The sequence below is a fragment of the Pan troglodytes genome, chromosome 10 (assembly GCF_028858775.2).
Source record: "Pan troglodytes isolate AG18354 chromosome 10, NHGRI_mPanTro3-v2.0_pri, whole genome shotgun sequence".
NCBI lineage: Eukaryota > Metazoa > Chordata > Mammalia > Primates > Hominidae > Pan > Pan troglodytes.
This window is the reverse complement of record NC_072408.2, coordinates 63827946-63849334: the sequence shown is the minus strand read 5'-3', so window position 1 is coordinate 63849334 and position 21389 is coordinate 63827946. Positions and strand designations below refer to the sequence as shown.

Genomic DNA, 21389 nt, shown 5'->3' with positions numbered 1-21389 from the left:
TATTAGAAAAGAAAGGACATTCATTATGATTTAATCGCAGTTGAATGTAGGCAGCACAGAGGGCTTATACTGTGTTTTTTTTTTTTTTTTTTTAATATACGGTGTCTATTTTGCTCACCACTCCATGCCCGGTGCCTGGAAGTGCGACTGGCACATAGTAGGTGTTGCATAGTTTCAGAATGAACTTTTTAGGAATCAAAATTCTACAAACATTGCACACAGATTTAACGTTCCCTTATTTTCCAGGTGAGGTCAGGGCGCCCTTTGGTTTCGCGCTTCTGTCCCTTTAAGAAAGTGGAGGAGAAAGAAAGGGCTGCTGGGAAAAAGGGCGGGGCCGCGAGGGGCCGCCGTCCATCCCGCCCCCTGCCGGGCCGCGGCGCTCTGCTAGAGCGTGGCTCAGTTTGGGTAGCGGGACCCCGGAAATGTAAAGCATGAGCGGGAAGAGTCGCCAGGGCGAGTGACAGGCGAGCCCTGTGCTTTACTTCCGAGGGCGGTGTCAGCAAAGCTAGGTAAGGAGACAAGGAGGACGGTGCCTGCCCCTTTAAGATCGACTCCACCCCGCCTCTGGAGGAAAATGACGCCGCCGTCTACCCGTTCTGGAACGTAACTATTTTCATCCCATCAGCTCTCCTTCTCATTAAGAAAAATACCAAGTGGTCACCACAGTCACATACTTCATAACCCATGCCTCATCGGTGCTGGGACGGGAGAGGGAAGCGCCGATCTAAATGACATGGGGTCCAAATCCCAAATAATCTCTATTTGCTCTGCGTTACCTTTAAACTTAGGCTGCGTTGTGTGATTCAAGTGACAGCCTAGTACTGCTTAACAATTAGTCTAGTGGGATATCAGGCCCTGAGAGACCCCTACGATCCCAGGACACTGATGTGGGGTAACTAACACCCACTGGAAGTCTACGCTGAGTTCACAGGCTATGTATGACCTGACATGCATTTTGGCCTGCCCTGTGTTTTGATATTTGAATGAGTTGCTGATGTTTACAAGCCGAAGCTGGCCGGGCGTGGTGGCTCGCGCCTGTAATCCCAGCACTTTGGGAGGTCGAGGCAGGAGGATCGCTTCAGGTCAGGAGTTCCAGACCAGTCTGGCCAACATGGCGAAACCTCGTCTCTACTAAAAAAAAAAAAAAAAAAAAAAAATACAAAAATTAGCCGGGCGTGGTGGCACGCCCCTGTAATCCCAGGACTCGGGAGGCTGAGGTAGGAGAATCGCTTGAACCTGGGAGTCGGAGGTTGCAGTGAGCCGAGATCACGCCACTGCACTCCAGCCTGGGCAACAGAGACTCTGTCTCAAAAAAAAAAAAAAAAAAAAAAAAAAGGTGGAAGCTAATGTGTCAATATCTAGATTTTTTTGATGATTTTGAGAAATCGGAGGATCTGGCAGCATGTCCTGCCTAGCCTTTTTGAACTGTTTGAAAACAGTCTCCAGCTTGCCACAGCCCCTCTGTTATTTTACAGCCAGCCTGCATCACTCATTTATGATGTCCAGCCCCTTGTGGGGATTTGGATTTTTGACCCCTAAATACTTTAGTGGATTTAAGACCATTTAAAACATTTATGCAGAAGAGATCCGAGGTCCCCAAACAACTGGGTGTTTAAGTTGTGTTTAAGTTGTTCCTCATTCTCATTTATTCTAATCCGGGTGTTTTTCTATATATATATATTTTTAAACAAATCTTAGTGATCAATTGCACAGGTGTTTTTCTGTTGGAGCAAATCTTTTCGGTTTAGGCTTGGTAAAATCGAACCATCAGATACTTTTACAGAAAGAGATTTAGGAGTTGATGTTTTTTTATTACAATTAAATGCATACAGTACTTTTAAAGGAAAAAACCTGAATCTTGATTGCATTGTTTTATGATACAACAATCTTTAATGAAATAGAGTAGTCAATATAATTTGTATTAATATATCTCTGCCCACAGACAATTATAAATTCATTAACCCCCAGAACTCTTGGCTAGACTTCATAAAGGCAAAAACTGTGTTTGCCCTGTTAACTGCTTTATCCCACCACTAGAATATAAGCTTCCTGAAGACAGAAGACTTTTGTTATTTTGTTCACAGTTACCAAGCATGCCTACTTTGTTAAATTTATGAAAGAACTTTAAAGGTACAGTTGGCCCACAATATAACAATATAGCAATATAAAATTACAACAATAAAAATAACACAAAAATAGTGTAACAACTACTTATATAGCATTTACATTGTATTAAGTATTATGAGTCATCCAGAGATGATTTAAAGTAAAGTATACCACAGCATATGCCTAGTTTATATACAAATATGATGCCATTTTATATAAGGGACTTGAGTATCCTCTGATTGTGGTATCCTGGAAGCAGGGGATACCGGAACCAATCACTTGAGGATACTGAAGGATGACTGTATGGCTGATTTCCTGTAAGAGGCATTTTCTTGAGGATTCTTTCAAAATCAAATGCTTGTATATTTGTTGTGTTAAATTACTAAAAGGATTCTCTTGTGAAAAGTATCATTTAAAAAGATTGGATTTTCCCAATTGATGCACCAAAGCTTTCATCTGAAATGAACTTGCACATGTGAATCATCAGATACAGTAATATACACTGTAATATTTTATTTCTTTTTTTTTTTTTTATGAGACGGAGTTTTGCTCTTGTTGCCCAGGCTGGAATGCAATGGTGCGATCTCGGCACACTGCAACCTCCGCCTCCCGGGTTCAAGCAATTCTCAAGTAGTGAGATTACAGGTACCTGCCACCACGCCTGGGTAATTTTTTGTATTTTTAGTAGAGACAGGGTTTCACCATGATGGCCACACTGGTCTTGAACACCTGACCTCGTGATCCACCCGCCTTGGCCTCCCAAAGTGCAGGGATTACAGGCGTGAGCCACCGCGCCCGGCCAATATTTTCTTATTATGTAATAGGATCTAGAAATGTTGCTCTTCCTCAGAATTCTCAGTATTACTTTTTTTTTTTTTTTCAGAGTCAGAGGTTCCGGTTGAGATCAAGTTGGGAGACACACCCTTGTTCATTCTCCTTGAGAAGCAGCCATTATCAACAGAACATTGACAGAACCTGTGTTTGGGGAAAGGACTGATGGCTTTGAGTCTAGGTTGGAAAGCACACAGGAACCACTGTGGTCTCCTCTTGCAGGCTCTACGAAGCAGTGGTCTTCTCTTGTTTCCCTGTGGCCAGTGTCCCTGGAGAGGAGCTGGAAGCTTTTTGGACCCTGAGATAAAGGCTTTCCTGGAGGAGAACACTGAAGTCACCAGCAGTGGTAGCCTCACCCCTGAAATCCAGTTGCGGCTTTTGACCCCCAGATGCAAATTCTGGTGGGAGAGAGCTGACCTGTGGCCCCACAGTGATCCTTACTGGGCAATCTACTGGCCAGGAGGCCAAGCCCTGTCTAGGTACTACCCTAATGAAACCTTTAAGGCGCTACAGATCTTTGCTGTTTTCAGTTCCCTCCAACCTCTACAAAAAACCAGAGCAATGCTAGGCGTGGTGGCTCATGCCTGTAGTCTCAGTACTTTGGGAGGCTGAGGCTGTAAGCTGTGATCCTGCCACTGCACTCTCGCCTGGCCTGTCTCAAAAACAAAACAAAACAGAAACCGGCAAAACTCAGTCTTCTTGTTTTCTTTTTTCTTTCTTTTTTTTTTTTTTTTTTTTTTGGTAGAGACAGGATCTTGCTATGTTGTCCAGGCTGGTCTTAAACATCTGGCCTCCTCAACCTCCCCAAGTGCTGGTATTACAGACATGAGCCTCTGAGCCTAGCCTCAGGTTAGCCATATTTTTTGTTGCCTTGTTGCATAATTTCCCATTCTAACCCAAGCTTATCAAGCTATTTTCCCAAGTAACTGTCTCCCCAAGAGAAATCCTAGAGTCAGCTGTCAAGACCCTGGATAGCTATAAGTGATCCAGAAATCTCACCTGTTAGGAGGTTCATAGTTCATAGCGCATGACCATTGCAGAGTTCCTAGATGGAAGCTAAACACCCAGTCCTTCCGCTCTCCTTTAATTCAGCGAATGTCGCTCCATAAACCTCACATTCCTTCCAGAGTTGCTTATTTTCCCATAAAACAGGAGCTGCGAGTGAGTGGGCTGTTCAAAGTTTCCCTCTTCTGTTGGGTGCAGTGCCTGTAATCCCAGTGCTTTAGGAAGCCAGTGCAGGAGGACAGCTTGAAGTCAAGAGTTTGAGACCAGCATAGGCAACGTAGTGATACCCCTATCTCTACAAAAAAAAAATTTTTTTTTTTTTGAGACAGAGTCTCACTCTGTCACCCAGGCTGGAGTGCAGTGGTGTGATCTCGGCTCACTGCAAGCCCCGCCTCCCGGGTTCACGCCATTCTCCTGCCTCACCCTCCTGAGTAGCTGGGACTACAGGCTCATGCCACCATGCCCGGCTAATTTTTGTATTTTTAGTAGAGACGGGGTTTCACCATGTTGATCAGGCTGGTCTCGAACTTCTGACCTCGTGATCCACCCTCCTCGGCCTCCCAAAGTGCTGGGATTACAGGCGTGAGCCACCGCGCCTGGCTTAATTTTGTATTTTTAGTAGAGACAGGGTTTCACCATGTTGACCAGGCTGGTCTCGAACCCCTGACCTCAAGTGATCCGCCAGCCTCGGCCTCCCAAAGTGCTGGGATTACAGGCATGAGCCATCGTGCCTGGCAGTAGCAGCTATTTAGACAGGGCATGTATGCCTCTACTTTGCCATAGTGTTAACTGGTTGATGTCAAGTCCCAGGTTCTTGGTGCCATCAACAAAGAATTGGACATGACACATACAAGTAGCAAGGCAGCAAACAGTTTGTTAAGCAGAATGCAATCAGCAACGGATCAGGCTGACCTGCGAGTGGTATCAGCCCCAGTTTGTTATAGTTCATGGCCTTTTATATGTTTTTTCCTCACTTGCTTAACCTTACTTTGTTTTTCGTAAGTGAATTGCTCATCCTTGCCTTTCCCTCATTGTGCCTAAACCGCACTTTATTTCTCATAAGCTAATTGTGCATCCTTGCTTAACCTTATTTTATCTTTTCTGACAAAATTGCTCATCTTTACTTTTAGTTCTTGTAACCAAATTGCTACTGCAACCCCTTTCCACTTATTTTCCTTATCTTGCATGTTCTAACTCATTGCTTACTCCCGTATCTCTTACTGCTTACTGTCTTATTTCATATGTCCTGTTTCTGCTATCTTGTATGTTTTGCTTTTGGTATTGCTTCAGCTAGCCTATGTCCAATGGGTCCCCTTCACCCCTGACTTCCTCTGCCATTCTCCTGTCTCAGTAGTACCCACTGTTCCTTATTACTCCAATCCTAAGATCAAGAGTCAGCTGAAATTTGTTATTTCAGCGTTTCTCCATCCATCTTCGCTTGTTTGGTAACTGTTTAGCTCCAGTCCAAATTCCTTGGTTGAAATGGACTTTGAGTTTTACCAGAGAGGTCATTATACTACATTTCAAGCAGCAGGAAAATCACTCTATGATGGAGTCAAGAGGAGACAGTGACTCTTGGATTGAGTTTACTTAATTTTAGTCTTTGTTTTAGCAGTATTTTGTCAGTCTTAATTCGTGGTGCTCGGTAGTTTCTGGAACATACTAAGTATTCAATACTTTGTCAGCCCAAATGAGAGACTGAGGCATGAGTCTCAACCAGTCAAGGTTTGTTAAGCCCAAGAAAAATGCAAGTCACAGGAAAGTTTGTGGCCCGTGCTCTTCTAAGAGGTTTTTAGGAGGCACAGTATTTATACATTTCTTTTTCTTTCTTTCTTTCTTTTTTTTTTTTGAGATGGAGTTTTGCTCTTGTTGCCCAGGCTGGAGTGCAATGGCACAATCTTGGCAGACTGCAGCCTTCCCCTCCCGGGTTCAAACGATTCTCTGCCTCAGCCTCCCGAGTAGCTGGGATTATAGGCATGTACCACCATGCCTGGCTAATTTTGTATTTTTAGTAGAGACGGGGTTTCACCCTGTTGGCCAGGCTGGTCTCGAACTCCTGACCTCAGGTGATCCACCCACCTTGCCTCCTAAAGTGCTGGGATTACAGGCGTGAGCCACCACACCTGGCCATTTATACATTTCTTTTCTTTCTTTTTTTTTTTTTTTTTTTTTGAGACAGAGTCTTACTCTGTCACCCAGGCTGTAGTGCAATGGCTTGATCTCTACTCACTGCAACCTCTGCCTCCTGGGTTCAAGCAATTCTCCTGCCTCAGCCTCCCGAGTAGCTGGGATTGCAGGTGCCCGCCACCACACCTGGCTAATTTTTGTATTTTTAGTAGAGATGGGATTTTCACCATGTTGGCCAGGCTGGTCTCGAACTCCTGACCTCAGGTGATCCACCTGCTCAGCCTCCCAAAGTGCTGGGATTACAGGCGTGAGCCACTGCGCCTGGCTATAAATTTCTTTAAAGAGGAAATGGCATATAGGAAACGGTGGGATAGGCAGTGAGGCAAATGATTACATCCTTGTGAGATTTTAGTCAGTGCCCAGTAAATCTATGCTCTACATAAGGTGAACATTCGAAAATAGGGAGTAAAGAAGAGTTAATTATGTAGGTGTCTCAGGGCGGGTGAAGGAATGATTGCTCTCATCCTGTTTTTTTTTCTTGAGACAGGGTCTCACTTTGTCACCCAGGCTGGAGTGCAGTGGTGCAATCATTGCTCACTGCAGCCTTGACCTGGGTGCAAGTGATCCTCCCACCTCAGCCTCCCAAGTAGCTGTGACTACAGGCATGTACCACCATAAGCAACTAATTTTTGTACTTTTTGTAGAGACAGGGTCTCACTATGTTGCTCAGGCTGTCAAACTCCTGAGCTCAAGTGATCCTCCCCACTTCAGCCTCCCAAAGTGTTGCGATTATAGATGTGAGCCACTGCACCTAGCCTTGTCCTGTTTTTATTCTGTACCCAGGAAGATAAGCTTGTAATGGACGTTGTTAGTATGAAATTTAACACTGTAGTTTTGTGGACAAGGAGTTAGACTTAGGTAGCAGACCTAAAGTTACAGTTGATATGTTCTTGTTTATGGAAGGAGGTACATCTCGAAAGGTTTAGGGGTCTGCAAAGAATTTATGAGCAATTTGCAATCTCCAGTCATCTGGAGATCCCTGAGACCTTTTCCTTTTGTAGGGGTCTGGCTAATGAATAGCGCTTTGACACAAGGTTGTGAAGTAACAGCTATTCACGAGAAAAGGACAGTGTTCCCTAACTCGGCCTCCAGGCTTAACTTTCCTTTTGACATATTGAGTTTTGCGGGTCTTGAGACTTTTTTTTTTTTTTTGAGACGGAGTCTTGCTCTGTTGCCCAGGCTGGAGTGCAGTGGTGCAATCCCACTCACTGCAAGCTCTGCCTCCCGGGTTCACACCATTCTCTTGCCTCAGCCCCCCGAGTAGCTGGGACTATAGGTGCCCGCCACCATGCCCAGCTAATTTTTTCATACTTTTAGTAGAGACGGGGTTTCACTGTGTTAGCCAGGATGGTCTCGATCTCCTGACCTCGTGATCCACCCGTCTCGGCCTCCCAAAGTGCTGGGATTACAGGCGTGAGCCACCGCGCCCGGCCTGAGACTTTTTATTTTCCTTTACCACTTTTTTTTTTTTTTGGAAACAGTCTTGCTGTGTCACCCAGGTTGGAGTGCAGTGGTGCAATGTTGGCTCACTGCAACCTCTGCTTCCCAGGTTCAAGCAATTCTCCTGCCTCAGCCTCCCAAGTAGCTGAGATTATAGGCACCCACAACCATCCCTGGCTAATTTTTGTATTTTTTATTTTATTTTTTTAATTTTTTGAGATGGAGTCTTGCTCTGTCGCCCAGGCTGGAGCACAGTGGCGTAATCTCAGCTCACTGCAACCTCCACCTCCTGGGTTCAAGTGATTCTCCTGCCTCAGCCTCCTGAGTAGCTGGGACTGTACGCACACACCACCATGCCCAGCTAACTTTTGGATTTTTAGTAGAGAGGGGGTTTTGCCAGATTGGCCAGGCTGGTCTTGAATTCCTGGCCTCAAGTGATCCGCCTACCTTGGTCTCCCAAAGTGCTGGGATTACAGGCATGAGCCACTGTGCCCAGCCTACAACTTTTTTTTGAAAAAAATTGACTTGAATAGCATAATCAGTCAGTTGTGTGGTACTGTGCTTCACACCTGCTGAAGAGAAAGACCAAAGGACTAGGTCCTTTCTTCTGCCACCTCTGCCCAGCTCTGGAGATGGACTTTTTGTGTCACTCTAGTCAGACCAAACTTGCCAAGGTTGGACCAAGTTCTTCTGCTACTTTTCACTATTTCTTTTGTCCAGTCAACCTAAAGACATCTCTTTTCTTTCTTTTCCTTTTTCTTGTTTTGGATACCTCTTATTTGCTGAGACCAGCTCGGTTGGGGAGACCCTAACCCAGTGACGCTAGAGGAATTAAAGATACACACACAGAAATGTAGAGGTGTGAAGTGGGAAATCAGGGGTCTCACAGCCTTCAGACCTGAGAGCCCCGAACAGAGATTTACCCACATATTTATTAACAGCAAGCCAGTCATTAGCATTGTTTCTATAGATATTAGATTAACTAAAAGTATCCCTTATGGGAAATGAAGGGATGGGCTGAAATAAAGGGATGGGTTGGGTTAGTTATCTGCAGCAGGAGCATGTCCTTAAGGCACAGATCGCCCATGCTATTGTTTGTGGTTTAAGAACGCCTTTAAGCAGTTCTCTGCCCTGGGCAGGCCAGGTGTTCCTTGCCCTCATTCCGGTAAACCCACAGCCTTCCAGCGCGGGTGTTATGGCCATCATGAACATGTCACAGTGCTGCAGAGATTTTGTTTATAGCCAGTTTTGGGGCCAGTTTATGGCCAGATTTTGGGGGGCCTGTTCCCAACATTTATTTTTCCTCATCTCTCTGAGACATGTTTCTCCTTTTTAATTTAGGTATCTTTTGGATAATCCTGATGTTGTCAGAGGAAAATCTGTATTAGATCTTGGGAGTGGATGTGGAGCTACAGCTATTGCTGCTAAGATGAGTGGGGCATCAAGGATCTTGGCCAATGACATAGACCCTAGTAAGGATTCATATTTTAAAATATTTAAGGCTCTTTTTTTTTTTCTCTGGGATAAATATGTACACGTGCTCAGTGTGGTAGCTTATCGTTATATGTATTTTGTGATTGGACATTGTGAATCTCTGTGCACTGGGACATTATCTGTAGGAATCCCCTGAGGTCTGAGTAGATGGTGCATTTTTCCCAAGAGGATTTGTGTCTGCCAGACATCCAGAGGGAGCACTTATGTTAATTTATGGGCTAGGAATTTCCTGAAATATGTAAATAGTGTTTATTTGACCCCAAACCCAAGTGAGTATTGGCCTGTCTTTGAGGGTTATTTTTATTCCATTAGAACCCAGGCTGAGACAGGTAAGTAAGTTTTTATTTGATCTGATTTTCTTCTGGTTTACCCTTTCACTGAGAATATAGTCCTTGAAAACCTTTATTTTATTTTATTTATTTATTTATTTTGAGACAGAGTCTCCCTCTGTCACCCAGGCTGGAGTGCAGTGGCACAATCTCAGCTCACTGCAAACTCCGCCTCCCGGGTTCACACCATTCTCCTGCCTCAGCCTCCTGAGTAGCTGGGACTATAGGTGCCTGCCACCATGCCTGGCTAATTTTTTTTGTATTTTTAGTAGAGATGGGGTTTCGCCGTGTTAGTCAGGATGGTCTCAATCTCCTGACCTCGTGATCTGCCCGTCTTGGCCTCCCAAAGTGCTAGGATTACAAGCATGAGCCACCGCGCCTGGCTGAAAACCTTTATTTTATAAAGGAGTCTCAGTTCTTTTTTTTTCTTTTTTTTTTTTTTTTGGATACAGAGTCTCACTCTGTTGCCCAGGCTGGAGTGCAGTGGCACGGTCTTGGCTCACTGCAACCTCCACCTCGTGGGTTCAAGTGATTCTCCTGCCTCAGCCTCCCAAGTAGCTGGGATTACAGGCATGCACCACCACGCCCAGCTAATTTTTGTATTTTTATTAGAGACAGGGTTTGACCATGTTGGCCAGGCTGGTCTCGAACTCCTGACCTCAGGTGATCCACCCGCCTCGGCCTCCCAAAGTACTGGGATTATAGGCGTGAGCCACTGTACCCAGCCAAGGGGTGTCAGTTCTAATTTATTGCCATGCTCAATCAAGCCCAAGTCTCGTTTCCCTGTCCACAGTAAAAAACCAAAATCTTTTGGTTAATGAAATCAGCAAATATTCCTAAAAGTCCCAGCATTTCTAGGTGTTTTGAATTGTTTGTTTTCAGGATATCCAGTCATGTATTTGGAAATTGTGGTATAGCTTATATTGGGATAACCTTTGTACTTCTTTACTTTAAAAAACAACTTTCATCAAAAAGGAAGAAAAATATATTGTTAGCAGATCTTCTAAGTTATTTAATCAACATGGAATTATAACAGCCTAGCATATACCAATTCATTTTGTGCTTTTTTTTTTTTTTAAGTTGCAGGAATGGCTATTACACTAAATTGTGAATTGAACAGACTGAATCCTTTTCCTATTTTAATCCAAAACATTTTGAATTTGGAACAAGATAAGTGGGACCTTGTTGTTCTTGGCGATATGTTTTATGATGAAGACCTTGCAGATAGTCTTCATCAGTGGCTGAAGAAGTGCTTCTGGACCTATAGAACTCGAGTACTGATTGGTGACCCTGGGCGGCCCCAGTTCAGTGGACACAGCATTCAGCATCACCTGCACAAAGTGGTAGAATATTCACTTTTGGAGCCTACTAGGCAGGAAAACAGTGGACTGACAACAAGCACAGTGTGGGATTTTCAGCCTTGAGTTGTCAAAGTGCTTCCAAGTATGAATATAGTAATGTTTGGATCTGACTCTAAAAGTTTTCTCTATAGGAGATACTCTCCAGTTTAATGAATGTAATTCTTGTTAAATGGAAAATCTTGTTTTTAAAATATGAAGGTTTAGAGTTTTGTTTACTTTTGTCATGTAACTGGTTCTGTATTTCTATGCATGCCAATTATACACATTTCTATCTGCATTTTTTTTTTCTATTTTAACTGCTGAAGGAATATGATTATACAATGCCATACTCAATGGTGGCAGCATTTAATTTAAGTAATAGAGAAGAATTAAACATTGTAGCCGGATCTGTTTCTGTAGTTGAGGACAACTGTGATGTAACTTTGAATTAAACAAACAAAACAAAACATAGAAGAAGACTATATATATATTTTTTCTTTTTTTAGAGACAGTCTCACTTTGCTCCCAGGCTGGAATGCAGTGGCTATTCAGAGGCTTAATCATTGGGCACTGCAGCCTTGAACTCTGGGCTTTTTTTTTTTGAGATGGAGTCTCAGCTCTGTCGTCCAGGCTGGAGTGCAGTGGCTCATATCTCAGCTCACTGTAGCCTCCACCTCCCCTGTTTAAGCGATTGTCCTGTCTCAGCCTCCAGAGTAGCTGGGATTTTAGGCATGCACCACCATGCCTGGCTAATTTTTGTATTTTTAGTAGAGACGGGGTTTTGCCATGTTGGCCAGGCCTGTCTCAAACTCCTGACCTCAGGTGATCCACCCGCCTTGGCCTCCCAAAGTGCTAGGATTACAGGTATGAGCCACCACGCCAGCCTGACGATGTTTTTTACTTCTATCACTTCCTTTTGATTTTTTCTTATAGCTTCTATCTCTGCTTACGTCACCCATCATTCTTGCGTGTTGTATGCTTTTCGCATTAGAGCCCTTTGCATGTTAATCAGTTATTTTAAATTTATGATCTGGTAATTCTAAAATGTCTGCCATAACTGAGTCTGATTCCGATGCTTGTTTTCTTTTCAGACTGTTTTTTTGTCTTAGCATGCCTTGTAATTTTTTGTTGATAGCTAGACATGATGTATTGGATAAATAAACAAGTAAACTAAGGTAGCATGAGGTTTTAAAATCTGGGTAGGGCTACTGTTTGCTGTAGTGTAGATATTACAGGCTAAATTTTCCTCTAGTGTCCTGGCTATTGTCTCCTCTATTATCTTTGAGTTTCCCTACAGATTCCTTCTTATATAGAGTCTGAAGCTTGCAGTTGTTTTCACCTGTAATTCCCTGTTATTATACAGTAGCCTAACTGATGTGATAAGGTATGGGAGAAGGTATGTTCTATAGTCCTGTGATTAAGTCTCAGTCAGTTAAGTCAGCCTGTGCCCCTGCTGTGACCTTCACAAGTGCTTTCAGCTTTTCTTTTGTCCCTTTGGTGAGACAGGAAGGCTAGAGGCAGCTGGAGTTGGGTGCTTCCTTTCCCCCAGGTCAACGAGGCTCTGGTAAAATAGTTTCCCTTGAGAACTGGCTTTTGTTAAGGAGAATTGAACACTTGGGCATATTTCAAAATGGTTACTTTCCCTATCCTCATACCAGAAGAGGGGATTTTTCTCTGATCCTCACCCTGAGAACCTGGTAGGTATCCTGGAGGTAAAACTATGAAAGTGTGGTGTCTCCCCTAGGAGTGGGCCCCCTGGAGTTTGTTTGTTTTAATTTAACAAAGTTTAATTGAGCAAAGAACAATCTGTGAATTTGGCAACTCCCAAAAGCAGAATAGGTTCAGAGTGACTGCAGGGTTGCCACACCTGGTTAGATAATATTTATGGACAGATTCCTAGAGCTTTTGATTCTTTTTTTTTTTTTGAGACAGAATTTCACTCTTATTGCCCAGGCTGGAGTGCAATGGCGCGATCTTGGCTCACTGCAACCTCCACCTCCTGGGTTAAAGTGATTCTCCTGCCTCAGCCTCCCGAGTAGCTGGGATTACAGGTATACACCACCAAACCCAGCTGGGATTACAGGCATGCACCACCATGCCCAGCTAATTTTTTTATTTTTAGTAAAGACAGGGCTTCGCCATGTTGGCCAGGCTGGTCTTGAACTCCTGACCTCAGGTGATCCACCTGCCTCAGCCTCCCAAAGTGCTGGGATTACAGGTGTGAGCCACTGTGCCAGGCTGGAGCTTTTGATTCTTAAGTCCGTCCACATGGAGCCTCCAGCAACTCAGGAATTACAGCATAAATGTTCCTACTGGTACTGGCTCCAGCAACAGGCTTCTGCTCCCTGTAAGCTATGGTTGTTTGTATTTGCGTTTCTAATTTGTGAGGCATTTTCTCTTTAACCTTAATTCTCTAATGGATCTAAGTGTTGATTTTTCAGTTTATTGAGCTTTTTTCTTATTGTGAGGATGGGAATGATGACTTCCAATCTCTTTATATTAGAAAATATAGATCAGACTAGAGACTGGAAATTTTTGTTGTTGTTGTTGGGTGTTTTGTTTTGTTTGTTTTTAGACAGGTCTTGCTCTCTCATCCAGGCTGGAGTTCAGCGATGTGACCGTGCTCACTGCAGCCTCGACTTTCTAGGCTCAGGTAATCCTCCCACTTCAGCCTCCTTAGTAGCTAGGACTGTAGGCATGCACCACCATGATGCCTGGCTAGTTTTTTTATTTTGTATTTTTTGTAGACATGGAGTCTTGCTACATTGGCCAGGCTGGGTATTACTGGGTATTTCTTTCTTTCCTCCTTTATTTCTGTCCATATTTACTTATTCAATGAATATTTGAGTGCTTATTATATACCAGGCACTGTTCTAGGCACTGGGGATATGGGGATACAGCAATGAAAAAAAAAGATAAATATTTTGTCCTTATGAAATTTGTATTCTAGAGTAGGGAGACATAATGAACAAATGAAAACAGGCATCAGATGGTGATAGGTAGTAAGGAGAAAAAGAAGTAAGGGTAATAGGGAATACTGGGTACTGGATGGGGTACAGATATTTTAAACAGAGTGGTGAGAAATAGTTAATACAACTAGCAACATAAAAAAGGAGAAATATCAAACTGCAAACTGTTTTAGGAAGATAAATCCTTCATAGACCCGAAGAAGCTCACAATTTAGATGTCGAAACTAGTTTCTGCAAAAAGGGGAAAATGTGATTGACTTGGTTAAATATTCAGTATTAAATTTTATTGAATTTGTCTTTAGAAAAATTTCATAGGTAGAACAGGCCTTACCCATTTTGCACATATATACATATGCACCACCTTTGCAGTGGCAACATATATATCCACACTATAAACATACCACATTTATAAATCTTGTAAGGACAAGAAATGGAGTTGAATAAGTACCCCCAACATATACAAGAAAGTTAGCATACTTACCCCGTTTTTCACTACATCAGAGGCAAAATAAGAAATCTTTTAAGAAAATCTCAAGACAGGCTCATGGCAAAATGAATATGCTAAATTTGGGGGTTGGTTTAAGCATGGTATGTGTCAGGTAATTTTGTGATTACCAAAAAGTTTTCACTTGAAAACTAAGACCTTTGCTGTTTATTTCACAATGTGAAATCAATAAACCTGAGGATACAAGTCTCTGTAGTGATATTCTGTATTTACTCATTTTTACAGATTTTTGAATGCAATTTTGCTAAGGAAGGAAAGCTTACAGATGAATAAAAATGTAACTGGGAAGAGTAGCCATAAAAATCAATGAATTGATGTGGCCGGGCAAGAGCCTCTGTAATACTAATACGCTGAATGGCTAATAAGTCACTTCATATCGGTGAAACAAATACCTAAATTCTTTGAAGAATTAACAGGCTTGATGTTCAGGTCTGCTTTTGGCAAATGGGCATTTAAATACTCCAAGAAGGTAAGAGCCAGAAAATAGGAAGGTAACTATGCTTTTAGAAATATGTTTACTTAGATTCTCCTAAGGTTTATACTTACAGGTAAACTTAGAACAATAGCTCAAGTACCTACATAGGAGAAGGAAATCTCAAGGGAAAACAGTTAATTTTAAAGTTATTTAAGAAACAGAATCCAACACCATAGATCAGAGTTCATGCTAGGATTATCATTTCAAAAATAATGACTCATCCAACAGATATAGAATAATAGCACTATTAAGATGTTTAAGAGTAAAGCACAAACCATGTATATACCAAGACTTAGCTAATTCTCTGAGAGTTATAACTTAAGACAATAAAATAATTAAAAATAGTGTTAACATTAAGTAGAATGCAAATCTCTATAGATGGTTTCCTGGGAAAGTAGTTTTGATAAGCTTTCCTAGCATTGATCATCTTCAAAAAGCATCAATAAACAGTCCACGTCACTTGCTTTAGTTTGTTTGGGCCTACTAATTGCTCCAACACTTCTCGGGAATGATCTATAAAAGAAAACAATGACAATATATTAATTGACAATAAAAAATGTTTAATGTTTCCTCATGTCTAACTGGAGGTGATGTTAATTATTATACAGTTATTTAAAGGATTAAAGGAGGTGATCTATAAAGCACAATATACAACTAACTCACTAATAATGAATTAATGGTAGCCCTATTATTAGGTGTAGTGCACCTATCATGGTATTACTTGTTTAAAAAAAAAAACAGGCATTTGTTGTTTTCTCTGTAATTTCATCATAATTCCACCAACCAGAGTAATGGTCTAATTTCACCATTAACCTGTGTTAATGGTTAATAACTTTTTTCAGGATCTTAGCCGGAAATAGATGATTCACTAAAGTGGGGTGACTGAACAGCATTTAATGAAGGGAATATTTACCAAAAAAGTAGGATTAAAGAAAGCCAATAGGTACGGTAAACCACCTTGGGAAGCTGCAACACACCCAAAGGGTTAGAGGAGGTAGTAGTCACCTAACGTGACAAGTTGACCTGTAGCTGAACATTTTTCCATGTCTGTATAATACTATTATAAAGCATGATTTTAAATAGATAACCATTATATAAATACACTGTAATTTAACCAATCTATATTATTGGACATTTAGATGTTTTCAGTTTTTCACAATGTACAGTCGTGATTTTGATATGGTTTCCATCCTAGTTTTAGGATGTCTTTTAAAAATCTGAATTAAAGCAAAAATACTGATAAAATTTTGTTAGTTTAAATATTACTCATAAGTTTAATAAACTTGTTTCCATAGATACAACCTATGTTTTATGTACAACATATCTCTAACCCAGTCTTGGAAATCCTGTAATTTGGTGGTTCCTAGACAGATTTCACAGACCAGTAGAAAAAAAAAAAAAAAAAGATGGGCCCAACATATACAGTGACAAAATTGTATTTTAAGTTAAACAAAATTAAGCAAAAATACCAAGGTTTATTGCCAGCAAGAGAACCAGAGAGTGTATAGAAATGAAAAGTTATTATCATTGGGAAAACAAAGGTTTACAATTTTTTTAAAAAGCAGCTAGTAAGATAAATGCAGTTTTATTCATGGTCATAAAAATATTACTGGTTATTGTAGAGGAAATCTCAATCAAAGATAGGTTCAAATTATGTTGAAAGTAAAAGAATGGACAAAGACATAACATTTAAATGGCAACCATGACAAAGCTGGGTGGCTATAGAAGAAGGGGGAAACACTTTCCAACTCTTTCTGTGAGGCCAGTGTTACCCTGATACCAAAGCCAGATAAAGACATCACATAAAAAAGAAAACTGCAGACAAGGATCTTTTATTAATGTAGACTAAAAAATGCTCAACAAAACACCAGCACACCAAATCCAGCCACTAGAAGAAAGGATTACATACCATGACCAACTGAGATTTATCATAGGAATGCAAGGTTAGTTTAACATCTGAAAATCAATTAGTATAATATACTGTGTTAATGTCCTATTGCTGCTGTAACAAATTACCACAAATTTAGTGGCTTAAAGCAACAAATTTGTTATTGTACAGTTTTGAAGGTCAGAATTCCAAAATGGGTCTCACTGGGCTAAAATCAGGTGTGGGCAGGTCTGTGTTACTTTTTAGAGGAAAGTCTTATCTTTTTTTTTTGGAGGCTCTACAGGAGAATCTACTTCCTTTACTTTTCTAGCTTCTAGAAACTACCACATTCCTTGCATTCCTTCCTGCTTATTTAAAGTGAACAACATTGGGCTGGGTGCGGTGGCTCATGCCTGCAATCCCAGCACTTTGGGAGGCTGAGGCAGGCAGATCATGAGGTCAGGAGTTTGAGACCAGCCTGGCCAACATAGTGAAACCCCCATCTCTACTAAAAATACAAAAATTAGCCGAGCATTGTGGCATGCACCTGTAGTCCCAGCTACTTGGGAGGCTGAGGTGGGAGAATTGCTTGAACCAGGGAGGCGGAGATTGCAGTAAGCCAAGACCATGCCATTGTACTCTTGCCTGGGTGACAGAGTGAGACTCCATCTCAAAAAAGAAAAAAAAGTGGGCATCATTGAGCACAGTCCTTCTCAAGCTGCCATCTCTATGGTCCTCTCTCCTTCTACTTTTAAGGACCCTTATGATTATGTTGGGCCTACATAGATAATACAGGATGATCTCCTTACTTAAAAATCAACTGATTAGCAACTTTAATTCCATTGGCAACCTTATGTAACATAACATACTCACATTTTGGGCATTAGAACATGGATATTGTTGGGTGGGTGAGAGCATTATTCAGCTTACCACCCACACCATTCTAATAGAACAAAGAACTAAAACCACATGATCATCTCAATAGACAAAGAAACACCAATTGGCTGGGTACGGTGGCTCATGCCTGTAATCCCAGCACTTTGGGAGGCCGAGGAGGGCAGATCACCTGAGGTCAAGAGTTCAAGACCAGCCTGGCTAAGATGGGAAAACCCCGTCTCTACTAAAAATACAAAAAAACATTAGCCATGCATGGTGGTGGGTGCTTGTAATCCCAGCTACTCAGGAGACCGAAGCAGGGGAATCGCTTAAATCCAGGAGGCAGAGATTGCAGTGAGCTGAGATGGTGCCACTGCACTCCAGCCTGGACAAACACAGCAAGACTCAGTGTCAAAAAAAAGAAACACCAGTTGACAAAAACCAATGCTCATTCAACCAACTAGGAATAGAAGATAACTTCCTCAACCTGATAAAGGGCGTCTATGAAAAACCCATAGCTGGCAGGATGCAGTGGCTCATGTCTGTAATCCCAGCATTTTGGGAGGCCAAGGCGGGAGGATCACTTGAGCCCAGGAGTTCAAGACCAGCCTGGGAAATATAGTGAGACCCTGTCTCTGCAAAAGAAATTTAAAAATTAGCTGAGTGTGGTGGCACATGCCTGTAGTCCCAATTACTTGGGAGGCTGAGGTAGGAGGATCCACTTGAGCCTGGGAGGCAGAGGTTGCAGTGAGTGTGTTCACGCCACTGCACTCCAGCCTGAGCAACAGAGCAAGACCCTGTCTCAAAAACAAACAAGAAAAACCTATAGCTAATAGTGAAAAATTAAATGTTTTCTCCCTAGGATCAAGACAAGGATATCCACACTTTTTCTTTTTTTTTTTTTGAGACAGAGTCTCACTCTTTGCCCAGGCTGGAGTTCAATGATGTGATCTTGGCTCACTGCAACCCTGGCTTCCAGGCTCAAGTGATTCTCCTGCCTCAGCCTCCCGAGTAGCTGGGATTACAGGCGCCCGCAAACACGCCCAGCTAATTTTTTGTATTTTTAGTGGAGACGGGGTTTAACCATGCTGGCCAGGCTGGTCTCGAACTCCTGACCTCAGCAGTTTGAGACCTGATCTACACGCCTTGGCCTCCCAAAGTGCTGGGATTACAGGCGTGAGCCACCGTTACCCGCCAGGATGTCCACTCTTGCCATTTCTATCCAACATAGAAATGGCATGTACCAGAGGTTCTAGCCATGGAAATCAGGCAAGAAAAAGAAAAGGCATTCAGGTTAGAAGGAAGAAGTAAAACTATCTATTTGTAGATGTTATACTGTGTATACAATATCCCAAGGAATTCACTAAAAAAATAGAATAAATGAGTTCAGCAAGGTTCAAGAACAATATATAAAAATCAAATGTATTTCTATACATCAACAATGAATAATCCAAAAATGAACTAGAAAATAACTCCATTTATGTTACCATCAAAAAGAATAGAATACTTAGGAATAAATCAAATGAAAGTGAAAAACTTATACTCTGAAAACTATAAGACTTTATTGAAAGAAATTAAAGACCTAAATAAAGAAATCCAAACCAGAAGACTTAATATTATTAAGATGGCAATATTTCCCAAATTACCTACAGATTCAATGAAATTCATATCAAAATACAAAATTCATATCAAAAAGCTGGCTTTTTATTTTTTGCAGAAATCAATAAGATGGGGCCTGGTAAGGTGGCTCACACCTGTAATCTCAGCACTTTGGGAGGCCAAGGCAGGTGGATCACTTGAGTTCAGGAGTTTGAGACTAGCCTGGGCAACATGGCGAAACCCCGTCTCTACTAAAAATACAAAAATTAGCCAGAATTTGGCCCCTCCAGCTATTTTTTTTGTATTTTTAGTAGAGACGGGGTTTCACCATGTTAGCCAGGATGGTCTCGATCTCCTGACCTCGTGATCTGCCCGCCTTGGCCTCCCAAAGTGCTGCAATTACAGGTGTGAGCCACCGCGCCTGGCCAACACTTCTCAATTTCATTTTAGCTGGTGTGTCTACAATCATTTTGGCATTTTTCCAAGTTGTGAATATGTTATCAAACATATATAAAATTTGTCTTCTGTCTATATTTGTCACTCTTCTGTTTTGAATTCACTATTGCACATTATAGGAAGATGTTTTTCCCTCCAATAGTAAGCATGTAACATTTTTATGTAATTAAAAATTTTTGATGCCAGATGGCAGTGTTATATTACAGTCTCCTTAGGCAGCTTCTTCCCATGAAGATAGAGTATTTAGGACTGTGGGTTTAAATAAGAATATTCAATGCCTTTATTATGCTACGGGGAAAAACTATGGGGTCGCTAAGTATTTCATAATCTCTTGGCAGAACATTTTATAGAAACACATACTCTCTTGGCCGGGCGCGGCGGCTCACACCTGTAATCCCAGCACTTTGGGAGGACGAGACGGGCAGATCACGAGGTCAGGAGATCGAGACCATCCTGGCTAACATGGTGAAACCCCGTCTCTACTAAAAATACAAAAAAATTAGCCGGGCATAGTGGCGTGCACCTGTAGTCCCAACTACTCGGGAGGCTGAGGCAGGAGAATGGCGTGAACCTGGGAGGCAGAGCTTGCAGTGAGCCGAGATCGCGCCACTGCACTCCAGCCTGGGTGACTGAGACTCCGTCTCAAAAAAAAAAAAAAAAGAAAAAGAAAAAGAATCACATACTCTCCAGACTGAAAAAGGGCTAACGGGTCATTTATGCTAATCACCCGACTGATGCTTGATGTCACCTTCCTATTTTGTTTCCCTATCCTAGTAACAGTTAAGCCACTTTACATTAAAGGCTCAGGAAGGAATTATAGATTGTGGTTCAGATGACTTAGGTTTTACTTCCAGTTCTATCAACTATTTCTAAGATGTGGGGCAAGCCACTTAAATCAATTGTATCTGTGTTCCCTTATCTTTAAAATGAGGGAGTTGTATAGATGACCTTGTTGGGGCTCAGAAAAGGATTCCCCAAAGTATGGCACTTTGGCATGCTGAGTACTTTGAACTAAAGGACATTGGAAGGCCTCAGAATCCACCTCAGAACCAAGGTCTCTGACCTCCTGCCCTCCTATCTCTTACCCTTCATTCTCTGCAAGTGAGTCACAGAAACCAGGATTCCTCTTCCCCATGGTGGGTCACAGAAACTAGAACCCTTTTCCCCAAAGGAAGACATAAAACCTACAAATATTACTCTAAACTTCCCCAGCCTTTCTGCCTAGGAGCTGGCCATAAAGAAATTCTCTGATGTACCCTTGTCTGATAGGAGATCATAAGGCCCTCATTCCAGAGCGGCCCCGCCCTATACCCTGGAAAAAGGAATGTCACACAGAAAGGCCAAGAAGAATCTGAACAGGCCTTGCTGGGTTTCTCCACTCTTACTATTAGTTCATTCTCTTTTCCAGTCACATCTCTACATGGCTGTCCATGCTTCATAAGCATAAAAACAAGCAGTTTTCCCTGGGTGTTTGGCTCTTCATTTCTGAAGTCTCTTATAAATCTTTGACCAAATAAACCTGTTATGCCTTTCTCTTATTAACCTCCCTTTTCGTATAGGACTGTCAGCCTTGACCCTTATGATGGGTGAGGAAAGGTATACCTTTCTGCCTCCCAACCTCTAAGGAACTGTTGACCACCTCTGTAAAAATCTATGACAATATAGATGGAGAGCATTTTTTGAAAGATTCATGGCAGGAGCACTTGGAACACCAAGAATAAGAAGAAACTATGGGAAATACAAACTTTTTTTTTTTTTTTATGTTGAGACAGAGTCTCACTCTGTCGCCTAGGCTGGAGTGCAATGGTGTCATCTCAGCTCACTGCAACCTCTGTCTCCTGGGTTCAAGTGACTCTCCTGCCTCAGTCTCCCGAGTAGCTGGGACTACAGGTGCCCACCACCATGCCCGG

At 42.0% G+C, this 21389-nt stretch overlaps 2 protein-coding genes across 11 annotated transcripts in view; one reads left to right on the top strand and one right to left on the bottom strand.

Moving 5' to 3' along the window:
* Positions 1-320: 320 nt before the first annotated feature.
* Positions 321-11906, top strand: ETFBKMT (electron transfer flavoprotein subunit beta lysine methyltransferase). 5 transcript variants are annotated; one of them, XM_001137083.6, is made up of 4 exons: positions 321-509; positions 2990-3416; positions 8911-9041; positions 10473-11906. In XM_001137083.6, the coding sequence occupies exons 2-4, from the start codon at positions 3103-3105 to the stop codon at positions 10814-10816; spliced, it is 789 nt and encodes a 262-aa protein (XP_001137083.3). In that variant the 5' UTR covers positions 321-509; positions 2990-3102; the 3' UTR covers positions 10817-11906. The 5 variants fall into 5 exon arrangements, with proteins under 5 accessions (XP_001137083.3, XP_009423902.3, XP_009423903.3 ...); XM_009425627.4 differs by having other exon boundaries at positions 482-603; XM_009425628.4 differs by lacking the exon at positions 321-509 and adding an exon at positions 606-2130.
* A 2057-nt stretch (positions 11907-13963) lies between these two features.
* The window catches only part of AMN1 (antagonist of mitotic exit network 1 homolog), a 58215-nt gene continuing 50789 nt past the window's right edge, over positions 13964-21389 (bottom strand). For all 6 annotated transcript variants that reach the window (XM_009425631.4, XM_520725.8, XM_063786754.1 and 3 more), the window contains one exon: positions 13964-15194. In XM_009425631.4, coding sequence (XP_009423906.1) covers positions 15121-15194 — 74 coding nt within the window. In that variant the 3' untranslated portion in view covers positions 13964-15120. The remainder of the gene's footprint in view (positions 15195-21389) is intronic.